At 44.7% G+C, this 16,986-nt stretch overlaps 1 protein-coding gene across 1 annotated transcript; it reads right to left on the bottom strand.

Annotated features, from left to right (window-relative positions):
- Positions 1-10,396: 10,396 nt before the first annotated feature.
- On the bottom strand, positions 10,397-16,522 carry Il12a (interleukin 12A). The gene is made up of 7 exons (XM_027391638.2): positions 16,453-16,522; positions 15,856-15,989; positions 13,739-13,852; positions 12,956-12,997; positions 12,840-12,881; positions 12,606-12,749; positions 10,397-10,552 (listed from the first exon to the last, which is right to left on the bottom strand). Exons 1-7 carry the CDS (start codon positions 16,466-16,468, stop codon positions 10,397-10,399), a joined length of 648 nt encoding a protein of 215 aa, XP_027247439.2. The 5' UTR covers positions 16,469-16,522.
- Positions 16,523-16,986: the final 464 nt, after the last annotated feature.

The raw sequence follows: 16,986 nt of genomic DNA on the forward strand, positions 1-16,986 counted from the left end.
GCTCACTTGACTACAAAGCCTCTGTCCCATGAGTAAAAAATCCCCTTTGTCCTTTGTTGATGAGAGTGACAGAAGCAGATGCCTGTCAGATTCAAGGCAGGCAAGAAGTCTCAGTACGGGTAGATGGTGGCAATCTGATACTAGAGACCCAGCTAGCATGGACCTTCTGATCTCCAGGCACTGAAGCAGTGCTCAGGGAGGCCACAGGGTGGTGCCAGGGAAGCTTGGTCAATGTCTTACCCAGCCCAGAAAACCAGTAACCAGTAAGGACCACAATTTTTCTGGACTCAATCCAGACCACAGAGTTCCTTCTGAGTTCCTTCCTTTGTTTTTAAGTCGCCCCCTCCCCGTGTGTGTGTGTGTGTGTGTGTGTGTGTGTGTGTGTGTGTGTGTGTGTGTGTGTGTGTTTGTTACCCCTGAGCTCAAACCAATTCAAACTTTTGATTACTTATTTGTTATATGATTAAGAAACATTGAGATGCTTCTCAGAACCTCTTGGTCAGAGGCTCTTAAACTCTACTCACACTTTTTGTACTCTGAAAATATAAATATTTATGAAAGTGCTACTAGGTTACACTACAAGTCAAAGCAGGTTCCAGGCATGTGTGCTTAACCTTGATTTTAGATGTGACAGAATTTAGAGTCACCTAGGAGACACACCTCTGCTGTGTCTGTGAAGGTGCTTCCACAGAGGTTAAGAGAGTAAGGAAGACACACTCTGAACATGGACAGCACCATCTCATGGGCTGAATTAAAAGGGAAAAAGGAGAAAACTGAGTGCTGGCCTCCCTCTCTCTCAGGTCCCTTACTGCTAACTATGCAATGCATAGAACTGCTCACGCTCCCATGCATGCCATCCTCACCATGACAGCCTGTATCCCTGTATCCTGAAACTGACCCCGAGTAAGCCCTTCTTTCCTTAAGTTGCTTCTTGTCAAGTATTTTGTCACAACAAGAAGAAAAACAATTAATAAGAGGAGTTTTCCATGGTGGAGCAATTGCCCAGCAGATTGGAAACCTTCAGCAATCCCCCGCAACAGGGAAAAGAAAACAACAAGCAAACAAAAGTCACGTGACTTGATTTTGGAGAGAGTTTTCAGACAGGGCTTCCTGAAAAGCAGAGTTCTCTTTCAGGACAGTACCTCAGGTCTGCTGCCCTCTGGTGTTTGCATACAGAAGCTTCAACCCTCCTGAGATGCTGGGATTCTCTTAATTCTCTTGCACCAAAGAGCTGGGGTGTGCTTGTCTATCTGGAGAAGTTCAAGTGTCTGTTGAGAGGACCTTAAAACTTCATGCATTCATTCCCCCCTAAAACCACAAGGTAAAATTCTGCATTACTTGACTTCCAATTCAGGGTCATTTCCTTTAGGATGAAGGGAGAATGTATAGCAGAAATTCCTTTAGCCAAACCAGAACCAAGGCAAAAGTATCTGTTCTCTGTTCACTCTCTCTCTCTCTCTGGCCCGCACCCCTCCTCCCAGGGATCAAGCAAGTATCACAAGCACCCTTTCTTAAAAATAAAAAATGGATCACACTTACAACTTGGAGTTCAAAACATGTTTGGGAAAAACAGTGGTGGACATCACCACCTACAGGCATTCTGTTGGTGCCATTAATACGATAGACATGTTTATTGAAGTGTTTCAAAATAATTTATAAACTATAGATGAAGAGAAGAAAAATAAGCCTTTAAGAGCTGCTCATGTCCATCCCATGTGAAGAGATGCTCTCTTGACCTGGACACATGGGGAAGGGCCTAGGCCTGGCCCAGGATGATGTGGTAGACTTTGGGAGCCCCTTTTGAGGGCCTTACCCTGCCTGGGGAGTGGAGGGGGAATGACTAGGGGCAGGTGGGATGTTGGGGGGAAGGGGAGGGAGAGGGAGCAAGCTTGTTCCTAATTTGAACTAATAAAATAAAATAAAATAAAATAAAAAAGAGCTGCTCATGTTTTCTTTATACTATTGTTTACTTACAAGTTAATTTGGGGGTAGATCAAGTCTAGTGCCATGCATTTGTTTCTTAGGTGACCTACTATTGAGCTTCACTCCCAACTCTGTAAGTCACCTTTTTCTTATTTTATTTTTAATTTTTTTTTTTTTTTTTGTGTATGTGTGTGTAGGACCCATGGAGGTCAGAAGAGGGCATCTGATCCCTTGGAGCTAGAGTTACAGGTAATTGTGGGCCACTTGACGTCTGTGCTGGGAACCACACTTGGGTCCTCTGAAAGAGCAATGTGGGCTCTTAACCACTGAGTGTCTAGCTCCACAAGTCACATTTTGAAGCCTCCTATTCTGAGATTGCTGTCACCTTGGTTCTGCTGGCAGCAGACGGTTTTGAACTCAGCTCTCTGTTACTTAAACTGTGAGTGTAATCCAGATGAAGTTGCTGGTGTGGGACAGCTGTATGTTCCCCTTGTTCCTCCACTGTAAGAGTGACCAGAGCCTCTCCAATTCCAGGATGTTTTGATTTAAAACCAAACATTTTTCTATTAATTCCTGAGCAGATGCAGAAGGAGGAGGGGGACTTTCCTGTATTCTGGCCCACTGGGCTACACTGATGCATTGGTTTTCAGGAAGTTTCCTCCTACGAATTAACATGTAGAAGCATATTTCATGTCAGTCTTTAAGAACCCCTGTTTGCTGATTGTGTGTCCCCCCCACCCCCGTGAGAATGGTGGTTTCTAACAGATGGGGCTGGACATTTGTTCATGGTTGGAGTCCTACTTGGGGTAGACCAGATGGTGCCTACTCAAGGGCTTGACCTTGGCCTAGGGGACCAGGGATACAGTGTTAGGATGCAGGTTTTCAGACAGCATTTCCAGTCCTCCCTGACACACTGCCTGGTCTGAGATGTTCTGACAATGGCTTTCCAGCTACTGATGCTAGTGAGAGGCCCTATGCATTCTGGGTGTTGATGTTTGAGATTCTGCCTGCAGTTGTGCCCTGGAGTCCTTAGATAAAGTTATGTCTATTTTTGTCCTGTGTTTCTGGTTAGAGCCCCTTGAGCCTGTCACCTACCTTCATCCTATTCACTGTTGGCTCCTGTCTTGGAAGGGCCACACACATTTGCAACAAGTTTCATTTCCAGATGAGAGGATGCTCTTTGCATTTATAGCAGAATTTTCTCCTCAGGAAAGCTTGGAAAGTTTAAATAAATAAGTAAATAAATAAACATAAAAAAAACAGTGAAAGTTAAAGGTCTGATGCTTGAACGAATTCAGTGAGGTTTTAACTTTGTCTTAGTTTCAAAACCTATTTTAGTTCCTTTTTTGGTCTGTGACAGGACAACTGACAAAAGGAATTCCAGAGGGGAGGGGTTTGTTTTGGTTCATAGTTGGAGGGGATACATCCCCCCCCCCCCGTGGCTGGAAAGGCTGCAAAAGCAGTGGCTGAGGCAGTGGGACATGATGCTGCTGGTGACATCATGGCTGCAGACAGAATGTGGAGGACTCAAGCTGGCTGCTGGCTGAGCTGTAATTCTAAAAGCTTGTACCCAGTGACCTATTTCTACCACACAGACATCATCTCTTAAAATGTCCAAAACCCTTTCAAAACAGTGTCAGTAGTTGGGGACCAAGTTGATGGGGGGTGTCATTCTGTATGCTGTGACTATGTGTTTCTCTTATTAGTTGATGAATAAAGCTGTTTCAGCCAATGCACAGGCAAAATTTAACTAGATGGGCCATCCAAACAAAGATGCAGAGAGAAGGAAGGCAGAGTCAAGGAGTTGTCATGTAGTTGCAGGGGAGTCAAGATGCCAGGACATCATCAGTAAGCCATAGCACATGGTGATACACAGATTAATAGAAATGGTTTAATAATTAAGAGAAAGCTAGCTACTAAGAAGCCTAAGTCATTGGCCAAACAATTGTAAATAGATATTAAGCCTCAGAGTGGTTATTTTATAAATGGCTGCAGCATCCCAGTGGGTGGAGAGAAACTGGTCCAGTGGTACAGACTGGACAAAGGAAAGTCTCCTTTTACACCACGTACTCAAACATCTGAACTTTTGTGGGTACATTTTACATTTAAATCATGATAGAAAATGAAGTTAACCTGGAATATTCACCAAAAAAGCACTCAAAAGTGGAGTTGCCATGCAGGTGGTCACTGAGGAGAGAGGGGTGGGGTACCAGGAGTCCTTTAGGACCCTGAACTGCTTCTGTCAGGAAACGTGTGGAACATGCAATGATTGCTTGGTTCCATGGTTCTGATTTGAAGGGTCATCCAAAGGTCACGTGCTCAGGCTTGCTTGACTGCTGGTGACATTTTTGGGAGTGGTGGAAACTTTAGGAGGTGGGGGCACAGTTGGAGGACACTTGTCCCTGAGGATTATATGGGAACCTCTTCCCAGGTCCTGCCCTTTGCTTCTGCTTCACTGTGAGAAAAACCCACTTTGCTCCTCCTCTGCCCCTGCACATGGTTCTGCCTCCCCATACAGGGGCACAGAAGCAATGGAGCCAGTTCCCTGAAACCTCTAAGACTGCTGGGAATTTCACAGCCTCATGAATGCTAAGCAAATACCTTACCACCAACTGAGCTTCCAGCCCAACCCAGGATGTGTTTCTAAGACTCCTACAGTCTAAACGGAAGGAAACCACACTCACCAGTGTGGTGTACTTTGCTAGCAGAGAATTGTTTTTAAAAGTGTGGTAACCACTTAACCCCAAACCAGATATTTAAATTATTTTGACTTAATCAAGAGGCTTACTTCTGCACTTTGGATGTTATAACATGCATAGTTTTCTCAAAGGAAGCAAGTATATAAACTTTTGATGTTTTACCTTTGCTTTTGGTAATTGGAAATAGCTGATAAAGAACAAAGACTGTGTTGATTATACTTCACTTAGAAAAAGAAGTGAGAAACATGCCAAAGCCCCTGGAGCTTTCTTGTCTGGCTTCTGTTTTTGAGTACCAGGTGCTAGAGGCACCGATATATGTCATGTGACTTTCCATACTCAAGTTCTCTCAGGAAGTGAAGCAGGACAGAAGCCTTGGTCGTTGTGTGTGTGTTTGTGTTCCCTCGCTTACTGTGTCTTTAATATGGGGAGAGGAAGGTACTCTGGAGGCATGCACTTGGGTTCACTGTACAAATGTGCATTTGCCACCTACTCACCATGAGAACTTCGAGCCTCAGGCTCCTTCTATACAGTCATGGTTATTGGAGGCTCCATACACACCACAGTAAACATGTAAAAATTGCCTGCCAATCAGAAAGCCCACAAAGCTTAGCTGCTAATCTTTCTCCTAAAGGATGCATGATAGCTTTGGGGGAATGGCCTCAGGTTAAACTGATTTTCTCTTTTTGTTTCTGTGATTTCATTTTTCCTTGGAAGGTCAAAAGCCCTTTGGTATCTCTTGAGTTTTCCAAAACTTCCTTGGCACATGTGGTCAGGCCCTCCCATATAATCCTCCCTCCCCAGTCTTGAGGAGCATTAGTGGGGTGGCCTCCACCCCATGTTCTCCATGTTGATCCTCAGGTAGAGTCGTTCCCTTATCTCCATAGCACATTCGGCTTGTTTCCTTTTTAGTTTCTCTTGTTTTAGGTCAAGGGACCTCTAATGAGCTGTCACTGAGCATGATGTTAAAGTCAGGGATTTAGTCTGACAAAGGTCATCGGTTCCCACACTTTGTTCCTGGGAGGGACCTTGACTTTTGTCCTGTGTCTTTCCCAGGCAATCTTTTTGCTGGTCACACTCCAGCTGAGTGCCCTGGAGGGTCCAGAGCCTTTACCTGCCTGGTGCTACTGAGAGTGATGATGTCTTTTCTTTTTTTTTTTTCCATATTTGTTTTTATTTAAATTAGAAACAAGCTTGTTTTACATGTCAATCCCAGTTTCCTCTCCCTCCCCTCCTCCCCTGTCCCCCACTAGTCCCCTTTCTGCTATCCCATTCCATTTTTGCTACCCAGGGAGGGCGAGGCCTTCCATGGGGATCTTCAAAGTCTGTCATGCCATTTGGAGCAGGGCCTAGACCCTCCCCGATGTGTCTAGGCTGAGAGAGTATCCCTCCTTGTGGAATGGGCTCCCAAAGTCCATTCATGTACTAGCGATAAATACTGATCCATTGCTAGAGAACCCATAGATTGCTGAGGCCTCCTCACCAACACCTATATTCAGGGGTTCTGGATCAGTCCTATGCTGGTTTTCCAGCAGAGAGGGAGAAGTGCTGAGCAAAGGGGTCAAGACCAGGCTGGTGAAACCCACAGAAACAGCTGACCTGAACAAGGGTAATGATGCCTTGAAGGAAATAATACCAGGGCTTTACCGGTTGGACTTGGATCACTCATTAGGCAACTGCAGTGGCAGTGTCTTGTTTGTTTGCATTTATTTTTATGTGTGCCTTTGAGACAGGTCTCCTTTGGTGCAGGCTAGCTCACATTTAGTAAAGGTTGGCCTTGAACTCCTCAATCCTTCTGCATTTACTTCCCAAGTGCTGGGGTTACGGGCATTTGGCTCCATCGCTGTCTCATTTACTCCTTACAGTACCTCTGTGAATTTGGCTTTCTCTCTTAAATTCCAACAATGCAGAAATAGTAGCTGAGGGGTTAACTACTTAGTCTGAGTTGCCATCCCCAAAGATGAATACTGATCCTTAAAATTGACTAAGATTTGTTGTGCACTGAGGGCCAGACCATTGCTTGGCCTGGGTTATTTTCTTTAACTATCACTCTGATCTTTTGAGGCAAGTTTGAGCATTATCTTCATTTGTTAGAAAAGGGAACAGGGAGGGAGCCATAAACAATTTGGTGATAATATACATGTCTAGGCTTAAAACAGGGAAATAAATGCTGGAGACTATTTATCAAGGAATGGAATTCACCATGAAGACCTCACTTGGGCCAACCCTCTGTTTTGTTTTAGACAGAGACTTGGCCTATAGCTTAGGCTGGCCTTGAACTCATGACCTTCCTATTGCAGTCTCCCAAGTGTTGATATTGCAGGCATGTACTATCATGTTCACCTCCAGCCGTTATTTCAAAGCACATCTCGTGATGATGCTTAGGACAAATTCATAGTGTGTGTTCCTCAGCATGGACACACGTCAGCAGAGGAGACCTTACTGTTGCTGTGCTTGAGGCAAAGAGGAGACAGTCAGCAGGCATCATTCTCTGTAAGCAGTGGCCAGCTACTCCACAGCCTAGAGAGTCTTCTCAAGTCATTCTCAGTAAGGAGTGGTCAGCTACTCCATAGCCCATGAGAGTCTTCTCAAGCACTAACTGTGACCTGTGCTGCTCAAAAGAAAGAGCCCCTGCCTGGGAGGAGCCCCTGCCTATGGAGATCTTCTTCGTTGGGGGAGCCTCTGACTGGGGGGAAGCCTCTGACTAGGGGAGCTCCTGCCTGGGAGGAGCCCCTGTCTGGGAGGAACCTGCAGTTGTCCAGCCCACTAGTGGATCTGGCCCCCACTGAATTTTGTCTGATGAAGGGCAGAGTGAGAATTGGGACAGCGAGTTTGTCAGAGGAAAGGCCACAGTTGTTTCCTTCTGGATCCCTGGAGATGAGAGGGGGACCTGGTGGGAAGACACAACTTAGGAAGGTGCCTCTCTGAATAAAGGTCTGAGAGCCTTTTCCTATTAAGAAGGAGCATGGTAATCCCAGAAAGCGAGTGATATGGGATTCTGCTGTGGGACTCTTTAAATTCCCATGGCTCGAAGACAGATCTAATACTCAGACCAGAGGGAAGACATGTCTTAAGGCAAAGGAAGGCAATTACACATGGGGTTCAGGGACGCATTCTATATAATTTAGGCAAGTAGAGAGCTTTTCTGTTTGTAATTTAAAAGAGACTTCCCTCTGAGAGCCTAAAGGGTCACATGAATTAGAATAATTTGGAGAGCCCTTTGGTTGAGGAGTGCCATAATGTATTTGTTTAATTCACAGCAGGTCATGGCCTGTGGTTGTCAGGGAGAACATTTTTGTGTGTTTTACTTTGAGACTAGAATGTTGAATAAAAATAGTAAAGTAATTCTTAAAGACCATAATTCACACAGCCACTTGAGTATTGAGGCCTGCCTTGTTTCCCTGCAAAATCAAGATTAAGGGGACTGGAAAATGAGTCAGAATACAATGGCCATTTTTTTGGTCCTTTTTTTTTTTTTTTTTTTCAGAGGTGGTTTGTTACATACTTTTATTAGTTACTTTTCTGGTGCTCTACAGTAAACTACTTTGAAGAGAGGTTATTTGGGCTCACAGTTTGATGGTACAAGATGTCATGATGGGAAAGTCAAGACAATGGAAGCTTGAAGCAGTAGGTTACCCCGTGTCCTGGGTCAGGAGGAGGACAGTGATGAATGCTTGTACATGGCTGGCTGTCCCCTTTGTGGGAAGTCCTGGGATCCCAGCCCAAGGAACAGTGACACATACTTTCAGGATGGATCTTCCTCCTTCAATTAGCTCACTCTAGATTTATATTTCTCTCAAAGGAGAACTTAATCTAGATAACCCCTCACAGTCATGCCCAGGAGATAATGTGATCTAGACAATTCATTGCAGGCTTGTTAACAGGCTTACATCCTGGGTAAGCCTAGGTCCTGTCAGGCAGACAGTCAATGTGAACTACACATAGCAATAGAGAACCAGGATTTTACCACTTAAGTCATCCTATTTTGTGAAAGTTAGTTTATTTTCAGGTTAATTCACTACTAATCATACTGTAAAAACATATTTGTACATATTCTATACAGATATCTAATGATTTCTTCAGCATAAATTCCATTAAACAGAATTATGAGGGCCACAGGTCTAAACAAATATTTTAAGATTCTGCATAAGTATTGCCAAATTTCATTCATGAAAGATTGTGACAAAGTACAGTCCACTTGTACTAGCAAAGTAAAGGGTATGTCTATATTCACCACCTCTTCAACATGGATAATCAGTACTTTAAAAATTAGTAATCAAGATACTCCCAAAATATTACAAGCTATTGCTGTTGCTCTTGGTTGCCTTCCAGAGGTGAAACTATGGACATTTTTTTTTCATGTGTATGTCTGTAGTCTGTTTTGTATAATGTGTTCAAATGTGTGCGGATGCATGGGTGTATGCAGGCACATGGTGTCGAGGCCAGTTGATGTCCTCCTTGATCGTTCTCCACCTATATGTTGAGACATAGTCTGTCACTCATACCTATGGCTTATCAGTTTGGCTAGTCAGGCCAGCCAGCTTGCTCTGCTATTCCTGTTTCAGGACACGGGATTACAGGTGGACTGTCATGGCCACACAGCATTTACCTGAGTGTTGGGCATCTGAAACTGGGTTGTCAGACATGTTAGATGAACACTTTACTCATTGAGCCATCTCTCCGGCCCCATTGTGGCCATCTTTGTGAGGACATTGTGTTCAAATTTCATCAGAATTTTTGGGTTGGTTAGGTTTTTTTTTTCTTTTGTTGTTGACTTGACACAAACTAGAGGCATCTAAAAAGAGGGAAGCTCAACAGAGAAAATGTCTCCTCCAATTGGCCTGTAGGCAAGTCTGTGGGGGTGTTTTCTTAATTAGCGATTGATGGGGGAGGGCCTAGCATACTGTGGGCAGTGCCAATCCTGGGCTGGTGGTCTGGGTTCTATGAGAAAGCAGGCTGAGCAAGCCTTGAAGACCAAGCCAGTAAGCAGCACCCCTCCATCCTCTCTGGATCAGTTCCTGCCTTCAGGTTCCTGCCTTGACTTCCCTCAGCCATGGACTGTAAGCTGTAAGATTGCTTTTGGTCATGGTGTTTATCACACCAATGGAGAGCACACTAAGACTGTTTTCCTGCAACATTTAAATACTCCAATTAACTAGGCGTAGTGGTGCACAGGTTTGGACCCAGCATTCAGAAGCTGTCTGATCTCTGTGAGTTGGAGGCCAGGCTGGTCTGCATAGTAAGATTCTGTTTAAATAAATATATGAATAAATGCATGCTCCAAGAACATGTGTGAAATGCTTGCATCACTTTATTAGAACCACACAATAATCGAATGTTTCAAATTCATTTGACAAGAAATATTATAATAAATAGAACATAAATAAATATAAATAAGCTCATATACCTTCACAAATATAAAATATAACAATAAATACTTTTAAATAAGTGGTAATGAGTGTTTTCATAAACACTTTGGTACAAAATAGTAGCTTATCAGATCTTGCACTACTGCTGACTCATTCAGGGAGGACATTTTCTATCCTTAAGATTTCCATGAAAACTTACAAACAACAATGTGCATAGTAAATACAAGAGGCGTGATTAAGGGGACCATGATGAGATAGCGGTGGCACCTTTGGTAGAGCTAGGAGAATGGGGAAGGAGCTTATGTTCAACCAGGCCAAGACCTCCTGGTTCTTAACCCACCTCTTATTAAAATGTCATTGGTTCAAATTTTTGTGAAAAGGGCACTTAGTGGGAGGGGCTTGAGCTTTTCAGGAGGAATTCAGATAGCTCATCACTCTGTTGATAGTCACAGCACGGATGCTGAAAGCCTGTAGTAGAATGCAGAGCTTCATTTTCACTTTGTAGGGATCACCTTCTTCCTGGGAAGGTCTCTGGGGCAGAGTCTCACCATTGAGATTCAGAGCCTAAAATGAAACACCAAGCATAACATACATACAATTTTAAAACGAAAACATTCGCCTACAAACATGGATGAAGTCAATGCACCATCCAGCACCTGCAACTTAGTCCCACCTATACTCTTAGACCCACCCCACATCTACCCCTGGTGCGATATTCCTGCTCCTTTGCAAGCACACCTGTCTGTAATGAACTCTGATATGACCCCTAAATGACTCAGAAAAGTCAGAATTAGGGCTTGTCTTTCAGAAGGTCAGAGTCTATGAGATGACATCTGTAGCAATAGCTGATTAATTTTTATAGGTTACGTTAAGAATCCCAGTCCTTTGAGAAGAGAGAGCTGGGGGGAGTCTAGTGATTAGAGCTCTCTATCAGTAACAGAGCTGTTTGTGATAAAAATGCTATTTGTGTTAGATACACAAACCAGCAGCACATTTCCCACTCATTCCTTTGATGTGGTAGAACACTATGCCACTGAGCTACATTCCCAGACTCCCTTTTGATTTGGAGACATAGAATAAGAGCTTATATTTATACAAAGCTTGCTATTCTTGCTTGCTCCTCACAAAGATCCCAAGAGAGAGGGAGGGTGTCTGAAGTCACCCCATTTTACAAACAGGCACATAGGCGTTAACTCTGATGCACAGTTATTTCTGGTAGCCCTCTTTCTCCTGCCCCCATCACCTGACCTCTTGTACATGCAATATCAATTATAATTCTCCATATGGTAGATTGTTTGACACATGTATTAATGTCGCTGTCTTTCAAACAAGTAATCTGGCAATGTATATTGTACTGGCTAGTTTGTGTTAACTTGTCACAAGATAGAGTCATTTTGGAAGAGGAGAACATCAGTTAAGAAAAACACCTCCACTAGATTGTCCTGTGGATAAACCTATGGTCATTCTTGATTGATGATTAATGTGGGAGGCCCAGCTCACTCTAGGCTGGTGGTCCTGGATACTATAAGAAGACAGGCTGAGCAAGGTTCCTCCACATCCTCAGCCTCTGTTCCTGCCTTGATTTCCCTGGGTGATGGACTCACTACAAGTTACAAGATGAAATAAACCCTTTCCTCCCCAACTTGCTTGTGGAAACCATAACCAAGACAGTATATAAGAAATGAAAAAGAATTCAGTTGCTTTTCAGACAGTGACTTCTGGACATATTTTCATCTCATGCCCTAGTTACCAAGGCACTCAGCTCTCTTATGTGCATATTTCTGTGGTTTGTGCTACCATCTACAGCAAGTTCCCATGAATGGGTAATCCTGTGGATTTCCCTAGATGATAGATGACTTTTCATTTTGTTCAAAATTATAACTGGACACCAGCCCCTTTTGATTTCACTAGTCATGTTTGGGTGTGTGTGCAGCCCTTGGAGTGTCAATTATGCATTAAAAAACATGTGTACATGTGTATGTGTGTTATATGCACACACACTCATATGCACACATAGCAGATATATGATCTGTGCCTACAACATGCAGAAGCCAGAGAAGGAGGTCCTATGTTATTCTCCATTTTATCCCTTTGAGGCAGGGTCTCTCTGAACCTGGAGTTTTATGGCTAGACTTGTAGCAAAAAAAAAAAAAAAAGCCTCAGTGATCCTCCTGTGTCCACTCTGAGGTTACAGGCTGGTTCAAGACCATACCCTGTTTGTTGCATATGTACTCCCAGCCAAACTCAAGTCCTCATGGTTGCACAGCCAGTGCTCTTAATCACTAAACTGTCTCTCCAGTCCTGGACCCTTAAGGGAAATAAAGCATTTTTTTTTAAAAGCAACCCTTTTTGCAGGGGACCCTAGTTCTGCCTCTTGCTTGCAGGCTGTGTGATCTCAGATAAGTGTCACTGCTCTCCTTTGTACAGATCTTATTCGCTTGTTGTGGGGACGGCATGAGAAAAAAAATTGCAAAGAGTCTGGTGCATAGCATGAGGTCAACAAGCAGAAGGCTGCTTGTATTTGCCCTGACTGTAGAGGATTTCCTCAAGGCTGTGGGGATGGGGGTGGGGGTGGGAATGGCTTCAGGTTTCTCCTGACCCAAGAAGGACACCTTACCTGCATCAGCTCATCAATGGCCGTCAGCATGTTCTCATCCAGAATCACCTGCTTCTGATTATGATCCAAAAGCTCTGCATTGATGGCCTTGAACTCTGTCCGGTACACCTTCAAGTCCTCATAGATGCTACCAAGGCACAGGGTCTAGGTGAAGAGACAACATGGGAAAGATGTCATTGAAATGGGCTAGACCTACATCCCGCTGCTGCATTGGAGGGAAGCAGTGAGTCTTACCATCATCAAAGAAGTCCTTCTGGGGGGCAGGCAGCTCCCTCTCTGGAGGAAAGAATGAGCTGGCATCAATATCATGAATTGCTCATGGGGGAGGAACCTTTAGTTTGCTTACTTACTGTTAGGGAAGCAGTCTCTGTAGAAGCCAGACAACTTTCATTCTAGAGAAAAAACATACACCACAGATATTAATTCTTAGTACAAGTCTCTCTGATATTTTATCTCAAACTAACTTTTCATTACACTAAGAAGCATAGCAAAATTCACCACTGTAGGGACTTTTGTGTGACTGTAGGAATTCATGTGTGCACAAGTGTGTACGAGTGTGTGCAGATAGAAGCCAGAGGACCACATTTGGTGTTTTTCTCAGTCACTTCTCCACCTTATATTTTCTGATATGGGGTCTCTCAATGAACCTGCAACTCACTGATTCAGCTAGACTAGCTGGCCAATGAGTCCTGGGTATCTCCTGTCTCTGCCTATCCTGGCACTGAGGCTATGTGTGGAACCATCACACCCAGCTTTTGTGTGGTGCTGGGGATCTGAACTCAGGTCCTCATGCCTGTGCAGTAAGCACTTTACAACAGCTTCACCAGACCCATTTCTTTTTTTCTTTTAAAGACAAGATCTTACTATGTATCCCTCGCTGGGCTGGAACTCACTATGTATACCAGGCTAGCTTCTCTCTTAGCAGAGATTAGCCTGGAATTAAAGGTATATATCACTACTACACCCAGCTCATAGTTTCTGAGTACATCCTTCTGCTTGTTGAAGTATTCAAATTGTTGTGCTTTTTTCCCCCCAAAATCTCACTTTTGGTAGCTACCTGTAAATGTCTGGAGACAGCTTACATTTGGCACACAAATCTTGTGTTGCATTTCTGGGGGGAAAGACCTCTATACCTTGACTAGTTCCGGTGGTAAACAGGCCTTCAGTGTGCTGGTTTTGTCTGCTGTGATGTCTTCATGATCAATGTCTTCAGCAGTGCAGGGATAATGTTTCAGAATTTGTCTGGCCTATGAAAACCAGAAAGAGAAGCTGAGGTGATACTCTCAGCAAGACAGCTGGCTCCCTCTGAGGTTGGCACCCAAGGGCACCAGCAGTACTGGAAATGGCCACCCTGAGCCTTCATCTCTTTTACCTGTAGGAAATTCAGACTCTTCATACCATAAAAGGAAACAGGTCACCTACACTCTCTCCCTCCCCTCCCCCTTTGCCTAGGCTGTGGCCAGCAGGATATTTTTTTCCACCAAGTGAACACTGCAGCAGGTTGTGCTAATCAGCATCAGCGCCACACTGTGGTGCTTGCTTCCGGTGAATCCTGTTGTTTTCCTTTTGCCAAGCAGCTGTGCTGTATGAATATCTTTTTCAAGTATAACTTCCAAAGGGGAATTGTTAAAGTCACAGCTTGATGGTTGTAACAAACTTGCAAGCCCTAAAGACTAGTTGAGCTTTAATTTACAGTACACAGGGACTGTGTCTTCCCCCTGGTGTGTTGGGAAACAGCAATGAACAGAATTACACAACTTATTAAGAAGTCAACTGCTTTTTGACTGAAGGTTGAGATAATTTTCCCATTCAACTATGGTACTAGGGATGTGACAAAGAAGGGACAGTGATGTGCCCTACTGGATTCCAAGTTCAACTTGGTAGCAATAGTCACCCAAACTAAGACAAAACTGAATTCTGCAATGTCGTGATCTTTAGCAAAGTTGACTGGGAGTAGCAGAGTGGGCTCCTCCATGGAGCATCTAGTTACCTTTGAACTCCTCCAATGTCTCCATATCAAACCTCACCTTAGGAAAAAAGTCACTCATCTCTGTAGGCATTCCTCCCTTAAGATTTTTCCTTAATGTTAAAATTTCATGTGCTATGTGTTCTGCCTGCGTGTATATCTGTGTACCATGTGGGCACAGTGCCCTTGGAGGCCAGAAAATGACAGATTCCCTAGAACTAGAGTTACCAATGGTTGTGAGTCACCTTGGTAATGCTGGGAATCAAACTCAGATCCTCTGAAAGAGCAGTCAGCACTCTTAACCACTGAGCCCTCTCTACCTGGGAGCCCACACATAATTAAAATTGTTTGGTCATTGAAGAACAATAGGCAATACATTGTGAAAGATGAAAAGGGAAGGAATTCTCCAAGAAGGCCTTGTGGAATGCAGCTTATCTTGGGATATGTATAAGGTAACAAGCTAGAAGGTCCTCAAGAAAGATTTAAAAACACACCAGAAAGAAGGAATATCCCTCCCATTCTCCCTCCCTTCCTCCCCCCCCCTCTCTGCCCCTCTGTTCCTATGTGCTTAGGGCTGAATGCCCTGTTAAGGCTGGAACGGGTCCTCATTCATAATTAAGTAAGAACTCTACCACAGAGTCACAGCCCTAGCAGCTCCAGGGTATCTTGAACACATTATCATTTGCTGTAGCTTTGTAGCAAAAGTGAGAGAAAACGGTGGCAATTTTACAGCATATTTGCATTCAAATATGAAACCTAAGAAAAATGAATGGAGCTAGAAATAAAACTGGATCACACTTGCCCTTGAAAAATGAAGGCTGAATATGACACCTGGTGTCTCAGCCCTCCCTGAGACATGTCCATTCAACAAGGAACTGCATCACTGTGTTGGACATTGGTGAGCAGCAGGAGAGACAATCTAATTCATCTTCATAGCTTGTGAAACACAGAGATTACACCTAGTGACTGTCTCCCTGCTCAACCTGCAGTGGAGCATATGCAGGGAGCACCTGTCCTGATGCCATACACGCAGACAGGCTGGGAGGGGCACAGTGAGTAGCCATTTTCCTCTGGGTAGCCCCAACTGATGCCGTTATAATTTATTACTATCCATCCTTTCTTTCTCTGGAGACACAGTTTCCTCTAGATACTGTCTGGGAGGTTTGAAGTTTCCTGTACTGCTCCTGCCAGCTACCCATGAACTGTAGGCCCCCAGCAGACACCAGATGGGTAAGAAGTCCTTTCCACAGAGGAGCTTCCAATCCAGAAGGTCGAGAAACTCACCTTATCCAGCATATGGTTGGTGGTCCTCAGCAGGTTTTGGGAGCGGTCAAGACACTGGGCAGGTCTGGAGACTGGTGTGGCCCTGGCCAGACTGAGGTGGATTAGGAGGACAAGGATGGTCAAAAAGAGGAGGCCTGGAAGGGAAATGGGGGTGAGGTAGGTTGAGCTTGTCAGCCTGGTTCGGCGTGCCTCTGTCTTCAGCCATTCTGGGCATCTTTGCCATCCATTATTTTCTGGGTACTGACCTCCTTCCACCCATGTTTCAACCCCTTCCTTGGGGCTGACAGACTGAGCAAGACTCCCCAAATCTTGTTTGGGGACTGGATGAAAGTGTTTTCCTTACTCTAGCTCCAAGACTGTACCTTAGTTTTCTTCTGTGAAATGGGCATAATGGGCCCAGGCTGTTCTATAATGAAGAGACCATGCCAGGTACAGCAGAGATCTAGCAAAACCTCCCTCCTTTCTGTCTTCCTTCCTTTGGCCTTCAATTACTGACTGCCCTTTAGTCTCCCTTAGCGGGTCCATGGCTCTGCCCGCTCTTTCCCAGGCCACCCTCCCCGATCCTGTCACCCTGGTCCCCGGGCCTGGGTTACTTACAGCGCGATGGACACATTCTGGTCTGGCACTGAGCAGAGCAGCTGGATGCTGGAGGTGAGGCTGTTGCAACACTGACCCTGGGGGACACATTTTTATAATTGTCTGGAGACCCAGTAGGACTTTCCCAGGACGGTGTCTCTTGCTTTCTCTCTCTGTCTCTACACGAGCTTCTCAAGGACACGTGCATCGATCGTCCCCAGGGGGGTGGCGCTTTCGGATTAACTCTCGGAGTGCCCGTCTGCGAGGTTCCGGGACCGGCCCGCCGCCCACCCCACCCACCCGCACTCAGAGCGAAAGCGAAATACGCCCGTGAGTCGACTCGCAGCTCTTGTTCTGAAGCAGGTCTGTCCTGCCTCACTACACCCTTAGCCTAGATGCCCTGTTGCCACGGCACGCTGCCCAGCGCCCCTTCCGAAAAAGCAAGCGTCACCCACTTGTCTCAGCCGTGGACACTGAGTCTGATTCAATTTGCTTTGGGAATGTGTCTTGCCTTAAACATAAAAAAGGACAAAACCGGTGTGACTATGTACCGCT

This window comes from Cricetulus griseus, assembly GCF_003668045.3.
Source record: "Cricetulus griseus strain 17A/GY chromosome 1 unlocalized genomic scaffold, alternate assembly CriGri-PICRH-1.0 chr1_0, whole genome shotgun sequence".
Classification (NCBI taxonomy): Eukaryota; Metazoa; Chordata; class Mammalia; order Rodentia; family Cricetidae; genus Cricetulus; species Cricetulus griseus.